Source organism: Camponotus vicinus, unplaced genomic scaffold, assembly GCF_025532165.1.
Source record: "Camponotus vicinus isolate PSW18456_S1 unplaced genomic scaffold, iyCamVici1.0 SCAF_1, whole genome shotgun sequence".
Lineage (NCBI taxonomy): Eukaryota > Metazoa > Arthropoda > Insecta > Hymenoptera > Formicidae > Camponotus > Camponotus vicinus.
The window spans coordinates 1,473,672-1,495,477 of NW_028141945.1; the positions used below are offsets into that span (position 1 = coordinate 1,473,672).

The following is a 21,806-nucleotide window of genomic DNA, read 5'->3' on the forward strand; positions in this document are numbered from 1 at the left end:
TATCATAAATAAAGAAAGAAATATATCTTTCTTTAAAGCTAGATAATAAATATCATAATACTAAATATATATGATTAAATGCTTAAACACATGTATGATTTAATTGAGATATGATTTAATTTATTGACGAGTATTAAATTGTTCATATTTGGTAAGCAGAAAAACTTATATATATATATATATATATATATATATATATAAATATTTACATATTCATATAATAATAATAATAATAAAATGCAAATGCACCAATAATCGATTATTGAAAATAGAATCTCGTATTTGATAGATTTAGAAGCATGTACTTATGAAAAATAATTGTTACCCAACTAATACTGGATTCTTTAAACAGACTTAAAATAGTGCTATGTGTTTATTAAAGAACGGAAGTGAAATCGACTGTCGCGCCGTCACTATAATAAGTTTACGCGTTCGACATTGGAATACGTGTAGCATCTGCGCAAAAATCCAAGTAAGACAATTTTTTTAATTTTCAAGAACCCCCTGAACGATAGATATGATAAAAGGAGGAAAGCAGCGTTTCCTAAAAAAAAATTAGATATCTATATTAAGCAGCAAAAAATGAAAACAAAGCTCTTATCAATGTCGACGTTCATGTTGCGTAGTATTTTAGCACAATCGCGGTGCACTCAAAATTTGTTTGCATTACTTCAGTATTTAACATTCTCATAAAAAAAAATTTCCTGTAATCGTTATACAAACTTGAAAATTAGTTGGGATTAATGATACTAGTCCACATACACATTCAGAATGCATTTTATCAGCCTGAAACGCCTAATAATTTAAATAAATTAAATAAACGTTAATCTAATGAATAATAAAATTATGTCGAAACAACATCGCGCAAACTTCTTAACGTCTATTATCAGGATTGAGATTCATCTCAGACAGGCACGGCAGAGAGATCGTGGCGGTGAGCGGAGTGATGAAAGTGTCAATCGTGACGTATACACCCTGCGTACTGTACGTGTGATACGTACTTCCTCGCAAACGCTACGCGAACAGTGACAGAGCTGGTCTCGTGACGAAGAAGCGGACTCGCGATAACACGTGTACGAAGCGACAATAATAGATATCGATGTTACTTTACAAGAGAAGGAGGCATGCAGCTGTCGGAGAAACGATGCGATCATCGCCGAGCAACGAGGCGTTATCAACGAAGGCCGTATGTCAGGTGAGAGTGAAGCGCGCGTGCGTATGTAAAATCTTGCTCACGCACAGGCGTTAAAGCGTCAAAGCGTGCGTGGACAAACATGGCAACCACGCTACGCGTACACGTGAGCGAACACGTGACACGGGTTAAAGTTCATTATCGTAAATACAGTCGCGGATGTTGTAACTTGGACGTATCGAAAGGCGATGAAATGTGTCATTGACGAATAAATTGTCGTCAAATATGAAATAAATCAAATTAAATTTGTCGAGCGGCTTCGAAAATATTTATTTATTGCCGATGTATGATCTTAACTTCATAAATTATCGCGAGAAATCGATGGAACGTTCTTTTCATCGACAAAATACACAGATTCCATGTCGTTTTATTATCTCATTCGAATACAAGCATCGCGTGAAACTTTGTTGAATACAACAATTATCTTTGAAAGACTGATATATACGTATCATTTAAAGACAGCCGCGGAGAGAAAGTAAATTGTGTTGCGGAAGATGAAAATTACATCGTAGAGAATACGTTACACACATTTACTTAAAGTTGGCTAACATTAAATGATCAATGACACGATTTTCAATCTGTAATATTAAATTTATAGTGGATACATCAAAATTAAACATATTCGGTATTAAATAAGATGTAAATATATATGATTAAACTACAAGAAAATGGAGTAAATTACTAGCTATTTTATCTTAATTATATAGAGGATGACACAAATTGCTATATTACGATGCATATATACTTGCATAATTATAAAGATTGAGTTTCGAGTCATTTTGCCTTATGACTCGTAATCAGGCCAACGGACGATCTCTTGCAGCGAATCCAAAGTCGCGTGTAGGAACGTATAAAAACAGTGTACATACGTGTAACTTATTTATTGGAGCTAGCTCATGTGTCATATCGCAATATATTGCATATAGCCGATAGATATATTTTAATTGGACTACAAAGTAGAATCGCATGTACCCATATGACGAGTCATAAGATGCATCAAGGAGCGTATCCTTTAAGAATTTTTTCGAAACTTTCGATTTTAAAGAAATGCGACTTCTCTCATAAACTTTTCAAAATTTTTTGAAAGTTTTCAAGTTTTCAATTACAGATTTTTATTAAATGGAAAATCTACTGAAAATTATCATAAAATAAGTTTATTTACATTATTATCCTTTTCTTTTGTTTAAAATTATAATTAATCATTATTATAATTATAATTAATTAATCATTATCAAAATTATAATTAATCATTATAAAATATCTTGCCTCTTAAATTTATGATATAAAGATAAGTGTCTCTGATTATAAAATATATATTCTAACAGTCTATACATAATATATATCTTATGCAAGATATGCTACAAGTAGAAACTGCGCAATAATATTTTTTCACATGTTAACAAACATACTGAAAATATAATAAAAAGCATTGTGTTATATAAATGTCGTGCATAAATATCGTGATGCAACATCAATCATTAATCGGAACTCATTATCAACGCGGTGATTTTGCATTATTATTACGACCTATGTCTACTTACATCACAATGAATCAGAAACAGACGATAGAAGACTACTTAAAACTTACCAGTCGAAAGTAAATTCGCCAAATTGCAGCGTTTTTCGCAATGTAAATTCGATATCGACAAATGTGCTTCTGATGTGCTATCTGATTTTCAAAATCTTCTCGATCTGGAATCCGCGCACGTGCGTATTTTGATCGGGCACATTAATATTTTTATTTTTTACACTTTACGATATACTTTAAGACATTAAGTTGTATAGCAAAACTACGAAAGTCGCGAGGTAAACTGATAACGAAATAAATTGCTCTAGCGTAGCTTCTGCCTCGCTAAATGATTAAGGGGAGCGCAAAACAGTGGGCGCATTCAACGACTGGATCACTAGATTTTCGTATATATCACATGAAGATATATACAAAAATCTAGTAACACACACATCGCCAATTGTTCCGCTGTGTGGCCAATGATAGTGATCGGACGCGGGGGAATTCGCGCCATTGTTGCGGCCCTGACAAGTGCGCGACGTCGCATCGGAGCGCGATTGCTGAGTCACATATCACAAACGATCTTTCCCGGCAAGGTGTACGACGTTCATTCGCTCGGTTTCTCCGCTTATTGTACATTGTATACAATCGCGCAAAAGTGTCTCGTACGGCAAGAACGTGAGGTTGTCAGTTATGACATAAAGAGCGAATCGCGCGGCGCAATAATTCGCGGGCTACTCGCACATCCGTTTCATCTGCTTATTTTTGTGCGCGCGCGTGTGTATGTGTGTGCTCGATTTACGCGCGTGTGTGCGTGCGCGTACAGCGGAGTGTCATTAAAAGAACCTGTCAAATTCTTTGTTCTCCCCACTCGTGGTAAATCGCAGCTGATCCGCGTGTGTGGTGTGTCACACTTGCCGTCTTGACGCATCTCGCGCCGCACGCGCTGCCAGCGCGACTCCGATAGTGCCCGAGTGCGCCGCCGACCGATCGGGAGGTGCCGAGCCACTTGTCAAAAGAGTATTCGCGGGGCATGCGTGTGCGACGCGCGCGGCTGCACTGCAGTTTGTGATGCGACTCGTGCGTTTTGAGGTTATTTCGGTCCCGTGTAACTGACCTAAGATACCGCTTGTTCGGGCGGATCTCTTTTATTTTCGCCCCGGCTCTACGAGCGGCGAGTCCATCTCTCAACGACTCTACTTTCCTCTGGACTCGTAAAAATTAAAAACAGAGGTGAGCGCATATTACCGACCGATGTGTTCTAACCTTAAAAACTGAGACTATAGAATCGTCGAAATGTATTTCATCGCGTGAACGGTGTATCGTGGTTGTTCTACGAGAAGATTCTTTGTTCTCGCGAGGATAGTTCTGCATTACTCGCGTGCAGTGTCAATGAATGTTTTACGTCATCGGTTCATGATGCCAAACTCATTCTTTGTACTTAACAAGGACAACAAAGCACTGTGACAATATCTCAAGATATATAGAACTTTGTTTTTGTCTGTGCTGATTTAGTTCGAACAATCTAGCAAAATGTTGTGCATGAAGAAACTGTATCGGGAGGAGCTGCTCCAATTGGCATTGCTGCTCTCCTTGCTACGTGTAGATCCAGAGTCTTACTTGGGTTTGGACATTCAAACCCTCAACGTAGGCTCTTTGGATCTCAATAATGGGTCAGGATGGCACACGGATCACACAATTATCCATCGTCCAGTGTTTGTGCATCCGAAGAATCCAGATTCTATGCTTCTAAATTACCAGCGAGATCTATTCGAAGAACTCAATTCATTAGGAAGATATAACAGAATGAATTCTGGTCTCAATGCTATACATGCTTATCTATTAAATATCGATGAATCTAATAGAGATGCAGCATTGGCAGGTCCTAGCCTATCTGTTTCGACAAATACAACAAGAAATATGACATCTCCTGATCCACCAACCTCTACGCAAAGTCCTGCAGAACCAGTTGGCGCAACAGAACTTACTCAAGAGGTAGATTTTTCAATGATTATAGAAATTTATAATATATAAAGGTATAATAATTAGAATATTAAATAACTGTGTTAGTTAATATTCTAATTATTATACATAATTGAATAATTTTTTTCTACAAGCTGATATGTACTAATCCTTGTTTATTTTATTTTGCTCCTTTATATAATAAGTTTAATGATTGATAATGAGATGGCTATATTTTAGCATTTATACATAATATGATAAAATATTTAAATAATAAATATTTAGATATTTTAATATTTCTCTAAATAATTTTACTATTCTACAAATAAAAAATAAATTAAACAAAGCAATGCTTTTACTCATACTAAAAAATATTATTTAGAAATATTTATTTATAATTATATGTGTATATTATTATTTATCTTAAAGAATATAATATAATATGCTATATTGTATTGAGTCATCAATTTTACAAGAACATATTTTAGTTTATAATCATATGTAATAAATGCAATATTTTTCAACTAATAACATAAAAATAAACAGTTTCATGACGTAAATTCTGAGCGCGTCAAACTGCATGCACCAATCAGATTTAAAAATAATATTTGGCAGTGTATCTGAAACATTATTTTTCTTTGCAGTTTTAAAAAAGTCAAAAATAGCCGTATGTCATCGCGTTTGAAAAAAAGTGGCTGTTGAAAAATTACAGCAATATAATCACATCATGTAAATGACCTCGCGAATCCTTGTAAGCGACCTTGCTGTTCGTTTTTTGCCTCTTTTTTCTTTTTACCTGCTTCTTTTTCTCCATGTTTTTCTTTAAAGCATAAAAATTAACTCATGTATAAAATTAAATCATTTTATTAATATCAAGTTAAGTTGCTTTGTGGAGATCTACGTGTTATTTATATAACAGTGATCATATGTTTACATCTTTTGATTATCTTGTAGTATTTTATATACATGTTTATTATAAAAGAAGTTAAGTAAATCAAAGATATAAGGAAAAGTAATATTTAAATTATATTTAAATTATATTTACATATATAAAAGATTAAAATAAAAAATAAAATAGATCAGATTATTTTTATCAATATAATATATATAAATTGTGTTTTCTATTTAAAAATAGATATATAACAGCATTTAATATTGCTCTCCTTTAGAATTGCATTACTTCCATATCTTGTGTTATGAAGGAGCATTTATAAAAGCTATTTATAAAATCTTAAACAAAAAAAATGTTTATTAGCTGATACCATAAATAGAAGTGCGTGCAGAAAAATACACACCGGGTTGATAAATCACACATTCACTTTTCTTTGTTACATATCCCGAAAGCATTACTGCATTTGGTCCTCTTCTGAAATTTGTCTATATTTTTGCCAAGATTGTAAAGATCAATTCTTTCCTTCGCAAGATAGTGTCCTTAGTATCTATACTGGCTAATCTGGGTTAATTAAATGCGTGTCCCCGTGATGCGTGATGGCCTTTTTTGGCAGATTTAAGATCTTTCGAGCAGATTGATCGCAATGACGCATCAAAACAAACAACTGTACATTCTATATGATAAAAATGTAATTTTGACAACGTATATCATATTTTAAAATCATTTACTATTTTCAGCTATTTCTGAGTCTTTTCACGTAAAACTCATATTTACCTTGTAATTAGAAAGTTCATTTTTAAATCCTGAATTAGAGTGTGAAACTTGAAATGTACATATGTATATATACATATACTTAGATATTTAAAATAATATTTAAAACATTCATTTATAGTATAGCATTTTATATATCTTCATGTTAAATAATTTAAATTTAAGTAAATTAAATTTAAAATTAAAAGTAATTTAAATCTACTTATTTTTCTTAAAATAGTTGATAAAACTATCATAATATATGTAAGACATAAAATATTAATCAAAATGGCGATGAAAAAACATATTAATAAATGATATTTTTGAGACTGAACGTGTATATATAAGAAAAAAATTACGTGTAATTTTTTTAATAATCTAGCAATTAAAATTATATTTAGAATTGCAAAAAAAGACTTGACGTTCCTTGTAACCTTGTAAGTACGATCATTAGATATGCAATTGGTTCGTTCAGAATAAAATATCAGCTAAATTTGGTTACTAATAGAATTCTGTGATCTTTCGTAAACTAAGGTCAAGTTTGTGATATCATGCATACGTGGTGGTGTAAGTATTCTTTTCTGGATTATCTTACTACTTATAGTAAAAGCCTTCACGTGCAATTTGATACTTACATTTGAATTAGTAAGGATATTGATGGCACTATCGATTTACGACTACATCGAATGTAAAAGTTTCTGCATATTTTAGCGCGCCAAATATAAAAATATTTGCGATATTATAATTATTGAGAAACTGGATTTAAATTTAGTAAAATATTATTTACAACAAATTGTTAATAAATGTTGTATATGTGTGTATACTTATCTTTTTAAAATTAATAATAATATATATAATTAATAATGATAAAATAATATACACACAAATATATGATTATTAAAGAGACAGTATTTTCGGTATTTTAGAGCAATTTTGACATATTGTTCTCTCTAACTTTAAAATTTTTAATTTTATAATGTAAATGCACAATTCATATAAATTTAAGAAGATATTAAAATATTAATAAATTTTTTTTTTATTTTGAGAAAAGTTGTAAATTGTTGAATATGTTCAAAAATATATTATTTTCAATGACAATAGTTATCATAACGTGTGACGCACAATGTATTTAAAATGACACAGGACGATGTAATAAATCAGAGTAAAAGCATTATAATAATAGTGATTCTTATGTCAAATAGTCTCACTCTTAAATGGAGTATCATTTTGCGAAACATGCTTATACAACAAATGCAATGTATGCATTGTGATAAGTAAGCATTTCTTGTGTCAAAAATATTTCTGAAACCATATAATCCATTGTGCTGAAAAAAGTCACGATTAATATGATGCAAAGAAAAGACACAAGGAAATATGTGTCTCTTATATGTATTCTGAACATTAATATGTCACGTTCTTTGTACTTGCCATTTATTATTTTACAAAAATGCGTGCATAGTATTTTTAAAATTTTTTATATTTGTAGTGGATAAACTGTCGTTAAACTTTTAATCAAAACAATATGAAAGCTTGAAAATATAAGTAAATTAGAGTTAAAGAAATTATGGTAGCAATAATTTGATGTAATTATTTCCAAATGTTGTTAACTAAATGCGACGAAAAATATGCGTAAGTGTATATTTTCCGTACATTACCAAGAATCGTTTTGTTCCAAATTAAACATCTGGCCTTGTTCCAAAACGCGGATAACATCAAATGAATTTATTACATTTCGAAAAGCGCTTGACAAAATTTATCTCAATTTATTTCATAAGGGATCATTATTCATTTTTGTTCGATCGTAATTATAAATTAACTGCATTTTATTCAAACGAATACTTCGACAAAATATTACCGAAGATTTTTCGTGTGATATTCGTACGACGGCCTCGATTATAAAAATAATTGTATACAAATTCGTAGATATGCGCGCCATTTAAAAGCGACTTCGTGCAAAGAAGAACACATAAAAATCAAATGCAGCCCTGATTTTTATGTGTTCTTTTGCCTGATTTCGCAAGATTGAAATCTGTGCAAATCTCTCTTTTTCAGAGCAATATATGCGTCCAAAATTAGAAATCGGTCGAGGATTTTCGAGGCGATTATTAACGTACTCATGAAAAAATATTCGCTCTTCTGTGTTTCTAATTTACGTCTTAAGAACGCATTAAATGATTGATGCAATGTAAATTTTGAAGGAGGATTTACATTTTATATTTTTGTTAAGTTTTTCGTCGCACGCAATTTGTTTTGGCCAATATTCTGAAGTCATGTTTTTTTTTAAAAATGTGACATTTATACAGATGCAAATCAAGCAAATTAATGACGCTAAATGCTGCAATAAACCAGTAATTTCTTTATTGCCGTGCGTTGAAGATTACAGAGATATTATCAAGTATAGATAATAAATAATATGATGTTGTGTCGCGTACGTACATACAAACTTTACCCTACATCTACTACTTATTCAGTTGATATTTTTAAATCACAAGTCTTCAATATTTATTTAAAGTTATGATATATGATCATAAGTTATAATCGTTTGTGTGTATATATATATATATATATATATATATATATATATATATATATTCAATACTTTAGTAATATCTTATATAGTATTATTTTTTGCTGGTTTTTCTAAATTGAAAGTTGCTAAAAGAATTATTTCTCTTTTTCAAGGAAAAAAATTTAATAAGATGACTCAAATCTCCTTTATAGTTATTTTAATAATTCTCATTAATTTCCTACAAATTATTACAAATTACACTTTTTTTACTTAAATTTTTGTTTCAAATGTTTGGAATTGTTTTTGTTGGTAAAAATCGAGGATGAAAGAGAATAGATGTTAGACTTTCCCCGGTCATAGAAAGGCAACTGCAACCAAGCGTGTCTCGAGAAAAATGTACGCATTTCAGTAGCAATGAATACAGATGGACTTTGACGAATCGAGATTGGCAAACTGCCCTATTGTAATTGAATTGCATCTCTTACACGTTCTTTGTAGTGATTAAAGAAGATAATTTAAACCTACAATAATATTTTATTGACAATTTAAGATGAGACGTTGGTTGATTTTCGAGAGTCTTGTTTATGCTATCAGTTTTAATATAGTTTTGAGCATATTCCTTCATTTTCTAAAGAACAAATTACAAGTTATTAAAATTAATTAACTAATTAATTTTGTCATTAATAACATTCACCCGAAGAAGACACTGTAGAGAATTTTTTGGGATGCATTCAGAACTTTGATAAAAAATTAAATTTTTAAAAGATGAGAGATCAACTTTACAGAGATTATTTTTATGTAATTATATGGGATGTGCTTTTCTCAATTTTTAAGATTTTTTATTATTTTAGAATAGTTTTGAGTGGTGTGTATATTTATGTTTCTTTAAAGGGTTTTAATCATACGTTATTAAAAAATTTTTTTAAATAATTTTCTAAAATTATTTATCTTTAGAAAAATCTTTATCATATATTTTTAAATTTTTATATCAAAATATATATTTTGATTAATGTATCGGCTATATATATATTCGCTTTATGAGCATTTATTCTATGACGAAACATCGAAAATCATGTTTGTTTAGTTCATTGTCTTTCTTTACATATTTTGCTTCGAGACACGCTGGCCCATTGCGAAATCATTGTACAACTTTAAACCTTGGCAAGCAAGTAGCTAGCGTAAAACAATAAGTTTCTGTTACTTCAATCATAAATGTAATTGATCATAAAATAATATGATATGTTAAACATAAGTTGACATAATATATATTTTAAAAATTTGAAATATGTCAAATATGTAGTATTTGATACATTTATAACACTTGTAATATATCAAATATGTTTGTTCCTGTCCAACCAAATAATTTATCCTCATTATTAGGTCATTAACGATAGCAAAATAAATAATATAAAATTCGCAAATCATCATCAAAGATAATAATAATAATATATATGTAATATATTTATATAATAAATATTTTTAGACATGATATATATGATATTATTTTATACATTTTTTTTTATATATGCATATATGCGAAAAAAATGTTTATTAAAAATATGAGATAATGCGAGTTAATATGTATATTACATGTAGATGAGTATATATTGAATATATAATTGACATTTAAATATTGGCTGTTATATATGTGGTTTAAAGATAAACGAAAAGCAAAGCGAGCGAATATAGAGATAGTAAAATGTCTGACCTCGACGCGTTATATTGACCTTCGTTCTATAATGTTACCACAGCTAGAATTGCGCGACAAGTCTTCTTCTGTTATTTTTTTACAATTATATTTTACGTTCAAGTATTTTATATCGATTTTATTTATTTTGATACAATGTGGAGTAAAAATACATATTAAAATACTTATATATTTTATTCATTATTAATTATTTAAATTATGAACCGTAGATGATAAATTTACGTTGCTTGAGTTTCTAACACTTTGACTAATTGTAACTGCTATGTCTAGTAAGTAGTTTAGTTCGTCTCATTGATTACATCCATCAAAATAATTTAACGTTTAAGCTTTTGTAGATTTAAAAATTTTTAATTTAAATTCAAGCTTTTAAAGATTTCTATAAGCTGAAGTTTCTAAAATTTCTAAAATTGTTTTATTTAATACATAATTATAAACATATTAACATAGACTGCTTATAAGACAGTGGAATCTAAATGGGGGTGTCCTCCTGAGGGAAAAAGATAGCATGAATTAACTTATGTATCTGTCTCTTTCTGACACAAGCATGATGCAATTTCAAGTTATTAAAGTCAATAACTTGAAATTCATCATGCGTGTGTCAGAAAAAGACAGAAACCTAAGTAAATTCATGCTATCCTTTTCTCTCAGGAGGATCCCCCTCCCCACTATCTTATAAGCAGTCTATGTTGCCAATATGTCTATGTACATAATAGAGAACATTCAAAAATTTCGAATATAATTTTTTTCTTATTATAATTTTTATAATTTTTATAATTTTTTATAATTTTATATAATTTATCTTTTATAATTTTTTTCTTCTTAATATTTATTTCAAAAATATATCTTAAATTAAATAACTTCTTTAAAACATCTGCTTCATGGTTTATATACAATATCAAATCGATTATTACAGGATTGTTATTACAGAATTGATTAACTTGTATCATTTAGCGAATTTTTATATTTTTATTTCTGTTTTATAGCGCATACCTACCTATAGCGCATACGTTACTGGAAAGTGCAAAGGTTGAAAAAAAAATACTTAGCTTTTACGAAGGATGAATGTGAAACGATTAAACAAATAATCGTATGAATTCTATTAGAATTTGACGAAGACTAAGTATCTCTTAGAATAAACGTAATGATCATTACCTTGAACGAAATGAACTATCAATCTCTTGCGAACTAACATTTTTATTGAATCAAAATTTACATATTTTTTGTAGACTGTTATATGTCTATATATCATTATTACATTATATATCTTTATCTAGACATTGATATTACATCTGTTATTTTTAATCGCAAAGTGATTTTCATTAGTAAAATGAAAAATTATTTACAAACATATTTTTTCTATCTACTAATTTTTTGTTAAAATCTTCCTCTTTTACATTAATTTACTTCATTCTATATCACAAATGGTATGACTTATTCATTATTATAGGAACGTAATATATATTAATTTTCTGTGAATCACACACATTAACTTGTTTCGGGAGTCTGTAAACAGTAAAAATTGTGTTAATAGATATACATTAATGTAAAATGAATATTTATTTAGTTAATATTATTGCTAATATATTATTTAAACTAACTTTTTTGCTCACGATATCAAGTATTGGATTATATTAAACAATTTTAAATAGCCGCTATGTCATTTATATCAATATATTTAAATAGGTTGCATTACGAACTGTAATAAATATCAATATATTTAAATATGTTGCATTACGAGGGAATATCAAGGGGAATATTATGACATTAACTTTAACAATAATAGTTTTTTATAAATTTCTATAAAATTTCTATAAAATTAAATTTGAATTTAATTTTATATAGAAACTTTGCTATAAATAAAATTCTATATAAATTTATTTTCTTTTTGAACTTTTAATAATATTATAATATTTCAGTTTATTTATTTAATATTTCAGTTTATTTATTAATTGTATAATAATAAAATAAATAGTAAAATGAGATAAATAGTGAATATGAGAATGCAGTTCGAATTATGCACTTATCACACTGTACAATATTATTAACAAAATAAACTGATAAGATAATTTTAAACTATCATCGTAAAATTCTTATGTGACATTTTTACAAAAGATCATAACAAACTTGAAATCAAATAAATATAAACATTCGATATTTAAGATTGCGGCTCATTTGATTCTTATGCAATTAAGATATTTATTAACCATATAATTTTGCCGAGGAGAAAAATCGAAATTCTTGACCAGATTCCTTTCAAAAGTTCTTATCGTTCGATAATAATCGCTCCACCGTCAACGCATCACATATTCATCGAGCGTTCCATAAATTTTCATAAATTAGCATCGCGAGCGTATGCAAACGATGACCCTGACGACCCATGCCCGCGGTTGACGGACACAAAGCGCCTCGTCGTAACCGAGGTGCAAGTCGACAGTCCGGCAACACGTCGCGCAAGACGAGTTTAAGTTAGAGACTGCGTGTCACATACTGGTCGCGCGCGTAATTAATCGAAGCTGAGAAATCGCCATCGTTTATTCGCACGTGTCAGATGGCGCGCAGGAAGAGGAAGCAACCGAGGATGATCACTGTGTTTGTAGCGGACAATGTACGTTTCTTATCGAATTCTAGCGGATTAATTTTCGCTAAAAAGCATCATCGCTCACGCGTGTGATAAAACACGTACGCAATATTATTCGCAAACGCATAAGACTTCAGGGTGATTAGATATTTAAATTGCAAAAGAGAAGGCCTCGGGATATTAGCATATTTTTAGTTTTCCTCATAAGAAAGTTATTGTCACGACATTCGTTAAGATTGATAATGTAATAAGAAATGACTTTCGTCGCTCAAATAATAGGTAATTTATTACGATCTACAATACACGTGCCGTAAATGCCGACGTAGATAAAATCGTGATTAGAAATGTACGCAATATCGTCTGGCAGAAATACAATCATAAGTTAAACTATATTATGTGTTTTTTATCTTTTATTACTGATGAGAGTCTAAATTAAAACAATATTATTTTTTTCTGTTTCAGGTATGTATCATATCACATCTTAAATTTCTCAAAGATATGTCAAACTTTACTAAAACTTGCGATTGTTTATCCGCGTCAATATCTCTACATTTGTCTGCTACGCAACAGATCCACAGCACATTCTATTAATATTGGGAATACACATTTCATTTACGTTATTTTGGTAAGTCTTTAGCGGTAAATGTTTTTTGTATCTTCTATCCGCTTTCCTATTTTATTCTTATTACTTGCGTGTCCGCATCAATCTCAAATTCTACTCTTTTATAAAATCTTTCAAATCGATACTCCAAATGTATATTGCACAATAAAATATAATAATGATATTTCGTTTAATTTGTGAAACAAAAAATACGTTTTTATTGAGATTTCCGCCAATTACCGTATCATTCTCAAATCCCTATTTATTGTCATTCGCGATAAAGAAAAATGTTCTAATTAAATACCTCGAAAATGTAAAAGTAAATTAAAAAAATTAAAATTGCAAATTTCGTTACGATCATTTTATAGCGAATGTGTTCCGGTCAACGAGGATTCTCGTGAATATCAAAACAATTTAACGATGAAACGTGGCGATGAAACGTCGCCGATTCACATCAGATAAACTAGTGCGACAACCGTCTTTGTCGCAATATTTTGCATCGATAAACGTAAACAACTGCATACACTATTTTTGCCTTGCGCCATAAAATTAGTCAGATAACTGTACGTAAGCCGGTCACCGGGAAAATATGCGAGTTTTCTCGCGTATTGCAGAATTATTCGCGATAAGTTTTTAGAAAAGATAATCGCCAAGGTTAGCGAGGTCGAAGCAGCTTTTGCAAAAATAACTGCGCCTATTCTGTAACGTTCGTTCCGTTCATGAGAGAGTGCAGCGCTCTTGTAACCTTCGCGGGTTAAGCCCACGCATCTTCGCGCGCGCATTTGGCAATCGAATTCGTGATCTTTGTTGCACTCGTCGTCAAACTTTGTTTTTTGTTTGGACAGATTAATTGTGTCGATAAATCCCGATAAATTATTCAGCGAATGCATATTACGTTTTCATGTTTAATATAACGATACTTAATTTATGTATGTAAAACGCATATTAATAATTTTATTTCCTTTCAGTTAAATACTTAATTATAATTATAATTTAACGAAATTTAAAATTTGTGTTGCTATCATCTTATTTACAGCACATGAGGTCTTTACATATTTGCATTTATCTCTAAATTAATTTTTTTGATCGAATACAATTATAAAATTATATAATCTGAATTTACATTATTCGAGATTAATCTGCCAAAGTTTGTATTTTTTTAATTAAAGCTTTGAATTAAACTTTTAAATTAAAAACATATTGTTTATTGTACGTGAAATCAAGTATTATATCTGTTTTTATCATTTCTATCATAATGCCTATAATTAAATGCAAGTCTGAGATATGTAAGTGGATACAGATAGCTCTGGCAAACCATTAGCATACGATTCTCGTATTTTATTTTCCATTGGTAAAACAGTTTGAAAGAGCAATTCTCTTGGTTTACGTTATCAAATTTTAGTTATCGATTGCTAGCAATATAATTTTCTGTATTGATAGTTACGAGGTAGAGAAAAATAATGTTATTGGTTTTATTTACAAAAAATGCAAATGTTAATATCAATGCAATCATTTTTTTACATTAGCTAATAACTAGGAATATGTGTTTCTTAGCTATATCATACTTTATTCCGATAAAAAAACAGTTCGCATGATATGATATGATGTGCATGTAACTATGTTTAGGACCCGTTTAATGTTATCTCTGATAACGAAGCTCATGCGTTATCGTGCTTTATAAAAGTTATAAAGATAAGATTTCTCATGAACATTTGCAATAATTAATGCGTTTGTATTTTTGCGAAAAAACTAAAATAAATGTTGCTCGAACAATACGGGGACTGACGAGATCAATGTTACAGTTAATTGAGAGTAATAATTTTTCTCGGTACGTTAATCGAACCAATTTACACTATCTTGAATGGACGGTTTATGAAAAAAGAGAAAAAAGAGAACCTATTTAATCTGTGTGTAAGCAAAGGAATGTATTTTTATTGTTTATCATAGATATGAGATTTATTATATCGAATAAGTTATTTTCAAGATTAATCTTAATAGATTAACAAATGACATTAATTAATAGATATACAAAATACAAATTAAATAATAGATTCATTAAATGATAACATTTTATTATTAACTGATTTAATAGCATATAGGACATACTCAATGATAAATTTACATTTTAGTCATATTAATTGATCTACTATTTAATAAATTAAAAATATTATATCTCTCATAATAAATTAAAAAATAAAAATATTATCTTTTATTATTACTTCATATTAAAAAATAATTTATAAAAATTAATTTATTTTAAAAAATATACAATATATATACAGGGTGAGCCATTTTAATTAACGCACGCAATTATTTCGGAAACAAAGCATTTTAGAGAAAAATGTTTCAGACAAAAGTTTTATGGTTTCGAGGGGGCCATAAGATGGTATCATTGGTTTGACCTTGAAGAGTCATTTGAAGGTCACGTGAAGGTCACTTCAATTTTTTTAAATGGAACATCCTATATATTTTTGTACATTCTTGTAGCTCATCTCGAGAGCTTTCCAAAACACTATAATTAAGTACCTTTTCGTTAAGTACTTTTTGAGTTATGAGGCTTGAAATATTTTCTTAATTTTACATAAACCGTAAAATATCTTGTAAAATATTCATTTTTCGATTATCTTACCTTAATACTTTTACGTACAAAATAATGAGAGGAATCAACTGGTGTAAAGAAAACACATAGTTGTTTTGAAGAAAAAATATATAATTTGCAATTAACAATTCCATATTTTTTCTTAAAAACAACTATGTGTTTTCTTTACACCAATTGATTCCTCTCATTATTTTGTACATAAAAGTATTAAGATAAGATAATCGAAAAATGAATATTTTACAAGATATTTTACGGTTTATGTAAAATTAAGAAATTATTTCAAGCCTCCTAACTCAAAAAGTACTTAACGAAAAGGTACTTAATTATAGTGTTTTGGAAAGCTCTCGAGATAAGCTACAAGAATATGCAATGACAAATAGTAGGTTCCATTTAAGAAATTGAAGGTGACCTTCATGTGACCTTCAAATAACTCTTCAAGGTCAAATCAATGATACCATCTTATGGCCCCCTCGAAACCATAAAACTTTTGTCTGAAACATTTTTCTCTAAAATGCTTTGTTTCCGAAATAATTGCGTGCGTTAATTAAAATGGCTCACCCTGTATATATATATATATATATATATATATATATATATATATATATATATATATATATATATATATATGTATGTATGTATATTAAAAGTATATAAAAAATATAAAATATTAATTATATATTATATTAAAAAAAACAGATAATTATAAAATAGATAGATATAATATTGCTTATATAAATAAGTTCTTTTCAAAAACAAATATAAATATGTATGTATACATATATATATAATGAGAGAATTTTTTGTTATGAAAAGAATAAATTTTTTAAAGTTTGTTGCGAACTTACAATATATGATTCACTTTCACTGTGAGTATCGCTCACAGTTATTATGACATAAGATCAAATATTCGCTTATACACCTATTGCGCAAACATGTGTGTCACCGCCTAGATTTTTCACATTTTGTATGCGATAATCTTTCGGATTGTATGTTTTGTTATAAACGATTCTTTCCACGCGAATGCAGTCCGAATTATATTTTTCAATAATTATTATTAATAACTGTTTGCAATAATAACGGTTCATGTTCTATGCACTATTTTAAGACGATGATCTTGATTTTGCGAGCGTAGCTATGCATGCATTGTTGTGTATGCATATCGCAATCGATCTCTGCTTTCTTTAACAATTTTTTTATTAATCGCATATATAACAAAAACAAATCTTAACTTTATCTTATTTTTTATATAATTTATCAAATATTTTTAATTAATTAATACTTAACAAAGTGCTAAATGTTCAAAATATCATGAAGTTGTTAATTCTATCATTAAATTGTGTTTTTTCCATATATGGTATCTATATAATTATAACAAAAAATAAGACGAAATGATAAAAGAAATAAGATAAAAGAACTTTGTTTGGAGGCAGGAAATATAAAGACAGTTTATTTCAATGGAAGGAAAAATGTATAATTTAGAAATCGGAAAAGATTTGTATGATGAATTTTATATATATATATATATATATATATATATATATATGTTGCAAATACTATATAAAAGTTAGCAAGATATTATTGCAAAAATATATTTATATAATAAGAAGTAGATTTTGAACATTTTTGTTATAATGAGGAAGGATTATTAAGCAAGCAATATAATCGTTATGTCGTTTTAGATACGTGAGTTATTGCATTTTTCTCCTTTTAATATTTTTTACGAATAGAAGTGTACGCGACCGATAATGCTTTTACCCTATCTTATCTTTGCCTCGGGGGACACATTTTAATAAGATATAGCATTTTTGTTATTTTTATCTTTGCATTCTCTCGCGATCTCTCTCTTTTAAATTGCCAAATGCGTGCGCATCAATATTATGGGAATAGATTGGCAAAAAGCCTTGTAGAGATTGTGCGAAAATTGTAAGGATTTTGAATATATTTTATATAATAATCATAATATTTGAATTTTGAATATATTTTATATAATAATCACATAATATTTGAATTTTGAATACATTTTATATAATAGTAACATAATATTTGACGAATCACGGGGTTATCGTAAATAAAAAAAAATATGGTTACCCGCAAAAATCTCATCTCGCTATCTTTTTTCATGAGTTGCGATAAATAGTAGCTTGCGTTTAAATTTATACTGATTACATCTTATCCAGTTTGCCCCTGACCATTGGCAACGATTTAAGGTTAATTCTTCTTGAACATCGACTTACTTATTATAAGAGATAGAATTTACTCACAGTCAAAATTAATCGACACGCGAGAAATTTAAATAATTTTACTATAAGCTTTTTAATAATTCCAGTATAAACTACGTGTTTGCGGAAATTGCTCTTATCTTCATGTTTATCCCTCAAATTAAATACTTTAGTTAATTACTTTTATTAGCTAATTAATTAGTTTTATCGCGAACGATTCTAAGATGATTTTGACCTCGAACAAGATTAGAAGTGCTTTCAAAAGCTTTCAACATTGCGGGTCGCGCGTGGTGGCAGAATCTATCCGCGGTGAAGCTTTTTATGATTCCTGACACGATACGTAGTGCGAATCAGTTGCTTACAACGTACTCATCGTTATCATCGTGACGCGCGCATGGAGCAATCTGTCTTCGTCGGACATCGCCATCACCGTCGAACTCGCGCCGTTGATTACATCGTCGTCGCGCAATCGTCAGTCTCGCGATCGCGAGTGTATAAATCACACGAGAATGTAACAGTGTGAAGACCACTTGGCAATTTTACTTTTATTCAGCGAGCCTCTTTCCAACGTGCTACTGAAAAACGAATAAATTACGGAAGAACGTTAAAATTACGGATCTTTTGATACGACGATATTAAAAATCCATATTCATTGCGAATTAATTAATTATTGCGAGTCATAATCTTAATTGTGAATTATAATCTTCATAATTTTGAATTTATGCTCCCGTGCAACGTGCACTTGACTTTATCATCGTTCGCACACCGTATCTGAAACGCGGTAAAACGCAGATACCTCCTGTGCAGAGGATATCATTAAACCCGCCAAAAATAACCGTGACGTATTACATTGGCGGAAGAACGTTGTGCAGATAGTGATTTCTCTTAGCCGAACATACTCCAAGATCGAACGGAGCAATATGAGTCTGGAAGTGATATCAAATGCGGTAAGTCTCGACGATATTGCTATTAGATGGTAAATGGTATTGGGAAATGGAAAAGAGAGAAAGTATATTGTACGTCTCTGTTTTCGATGATACGAAGCAGATAGTAAATCTAACTGATACTTAATAAAGAAGAGATGAATTTTTAAAAAGGGTTAAGTTGGCATAAAGTATAACAATAGTTTTCATTATTATTAAAAATATTTTTGAAATATTAAAATCTTTTTTTTAAATTATTAATATTTTTATTAATGTTTTTATAAAATATATAAGTAAAGTAAAATAAAATAACATTATTTAAACATAAACTGTTTCATTACATAATTTTTTGTTATATTTTATTTGCTTTCGACATGAAGAGGAATCATATTCAGAGATACATACACACGTGGGATAAACCAAATGACCTACACTTAGTTAATGATGTTGGATAACCGGTCAGACATGTTCTCGTAAACGATTCGAATTATCATTTCTCGGCAAATATTCCGCGTGATGTCACTATTTCCGCGAAAAAGCTCAACATTTTTTAACATGAGCTTCCGTTCAAGCACATAAAAGACTTTTGTATTTTCTGATGATGCGCATATATTACATGTCATGTATTATGTATCGACAATCCAATATGGTAATCTATCCCAACAGCAAGACATTATTGAGCTGATTAAGAAAATTTTAAATGAAAAGTGTGAACATCATAATCTCTTAGATAAAATTAATATGCGCAAGTTTCTTTGCTTAGCTGATAAATAAAATTTTGATTAATGTACAAAGAAGACGAGAAATTTATGATAATTCTTTCATCGAAGATATAAACATCTTTCAATTTTAAATTAACAAGTTATTTTCATCATTAATATGCACGATTTTAATATTTGAAAAATATCCAAAAATAAAAAATTAAACATAAATATCATTAAATAAAAATATCTAACCTCTAAATTTCTGGATTTTTAATTTTTGTCATGTTGTAATAAAATAAAGATAAATTTTTTAACACTTAAAGGAAAGTAAGTCAATTGGAAATATACTTTGTAAGTTTTTTAATTGTTATAATATTTTCATGTTTATTTCAATGTTAATAAAGATATTGGGTGTACTTCCGAAAACCGATTACCTTCGATTTGAATGAAATTTTGTAGAAAGCTTCCTTTTAGCTTAAAATACAAGCCTGTAAAAGGAATTTTGGCGACTGCTACAAAAAAGTCATTTTTTTAAAAGCGAAGTTCCAGATGGGTTTGTAACTTTCCACGCGAAGCGAGGGGGACGGGGGGCCGAAGGCCCCCCCCTGGACCCTCCCCCGCGCGCGCGCGCGGGCGTGTGTGTGTGTGTGTGTGTATTTGGCTTGTCAAGGTCAAGACAATTTAACTGTCTTATTATATATATTTCCCTTATTATTATATTTTTCATTTTCTTTAAAAAAATGACTTTTTTGTTGGAGTCGCCAAAATTCCTTTTACAGGCTTGTATTTTAAGCTAAAAGGAAGCTTTTTACAAAATTTCATTCAAATCGGAGGTAATCGGTTTTCAGAAGTTTATCCTAAAAGTTAAATACTAACAGAGTAATAATTGATAAATATGTAGTTAGAGCACGTCATTGGAATTCCATTGACATTGAAATGTATACACTCACATCAAAGTCATAATACTCTCTATGAAGGATAAAATCTCGCCGCGATTTAATGATATGCTGTCGGTAATATCCAATAGATAATACAATTCACGATCACAGTGTGCAAATCAATCAATTATTTTCATAGAATCTATAGTATATGCGATATTTATCTTTTAAAACTCTATCAAAAATTATGTAATGATTGATACAGAAATTGTAGTATCTTTTACTTTGCACCTTTTTATATCTGTGTAGATAATCGAGAGACTTTAATCATATCAAACGAACTCACTGCGAGACGATACCAAATTTGTACATGTGCATATTTTGTTGAAGTTTCATGAAATTTTATCAAATGCGATGAAGACTTATGTGGCACGATGCTGCCGAATGCAAAATTTGTTTAGAATATTTTTTTCGTTTATTTATTCCGTTCGGTACCTGTTAATAACAATATATTTGCAATTTTAATATATTTTAATTTTAAATAAAAAAACGAACTTTTACTCTTATGTTATTTTATACGATATTTTTACAATATATATTGTAGAGTTATATTGAAATAACTATTGCTGGAAATACTCAAGTTTATTTATACACTTACATATGAGTATATCATATCGTTAGTGTAATATATATATGATTCATGGTTATAAATATATATCGATAAAGGAACAATTATACTTGGATCGTATAGTTGCGAATCGTATACAGGGTGACCCATTTTAAC

The 21,806-nt window shown here is 29.5% G+C and overlaps 1 protein-coding gene and 1 long non-coding RNA gene across 7 annotated transcripts in view; one reads left to right on the forward strand and one right to left on the reverse strand.

Annotated features, from left to right (window-relative positions):
• The first annotated feature begins 1,040 nt into the window (after window positions 1-1,040).
• The window catches only part of Cnc (NFE2 like bZIP transcription factor cap-n-collar), a 100,830-nt gene continuing 80,064 nt past the window's right edge, over window positions 1,041-21,806 (forward strand). For 2 of the 6 annotated variants that reach the window (XM_083078036.1, XM_083078038.1), the window contains exon 1: window positions 3,267-4,694. In XM_083078036.1, coding sequence (XP_082934162.1) covers window positions 4,233-4,694 — 462 coding nt within the window. In that variant the 5' untranslated portion in view covers window positions 3,267-4,232. Of the gene's footprint in view, window positions 1,196-3,266; window positions 4,695-12,978; window positions 13,126-18,899; window positions 19,465-21,806 lie in introns of those variants that run through there. The other 4 variants (XM_083078039.1, XM_083078037.1, XM_083078040.1 and 1 more) reach the window with 4 other exon arrangements.
• On the reverse strand, window positions 11,887-12,997 carry LOC145959309 (uncharacterized). Its single transcript, XR_014434974.1, has 3 exons — window positions 12,725-12,997; window positions 12,119-12,216; window positions 11,887-12,023 (listed from the first exon to the last, which is right to left on the reverse strand). It is a non-coding gene; the product is annotated as an uncharacterized LOC145959309 (long non-coding RNA).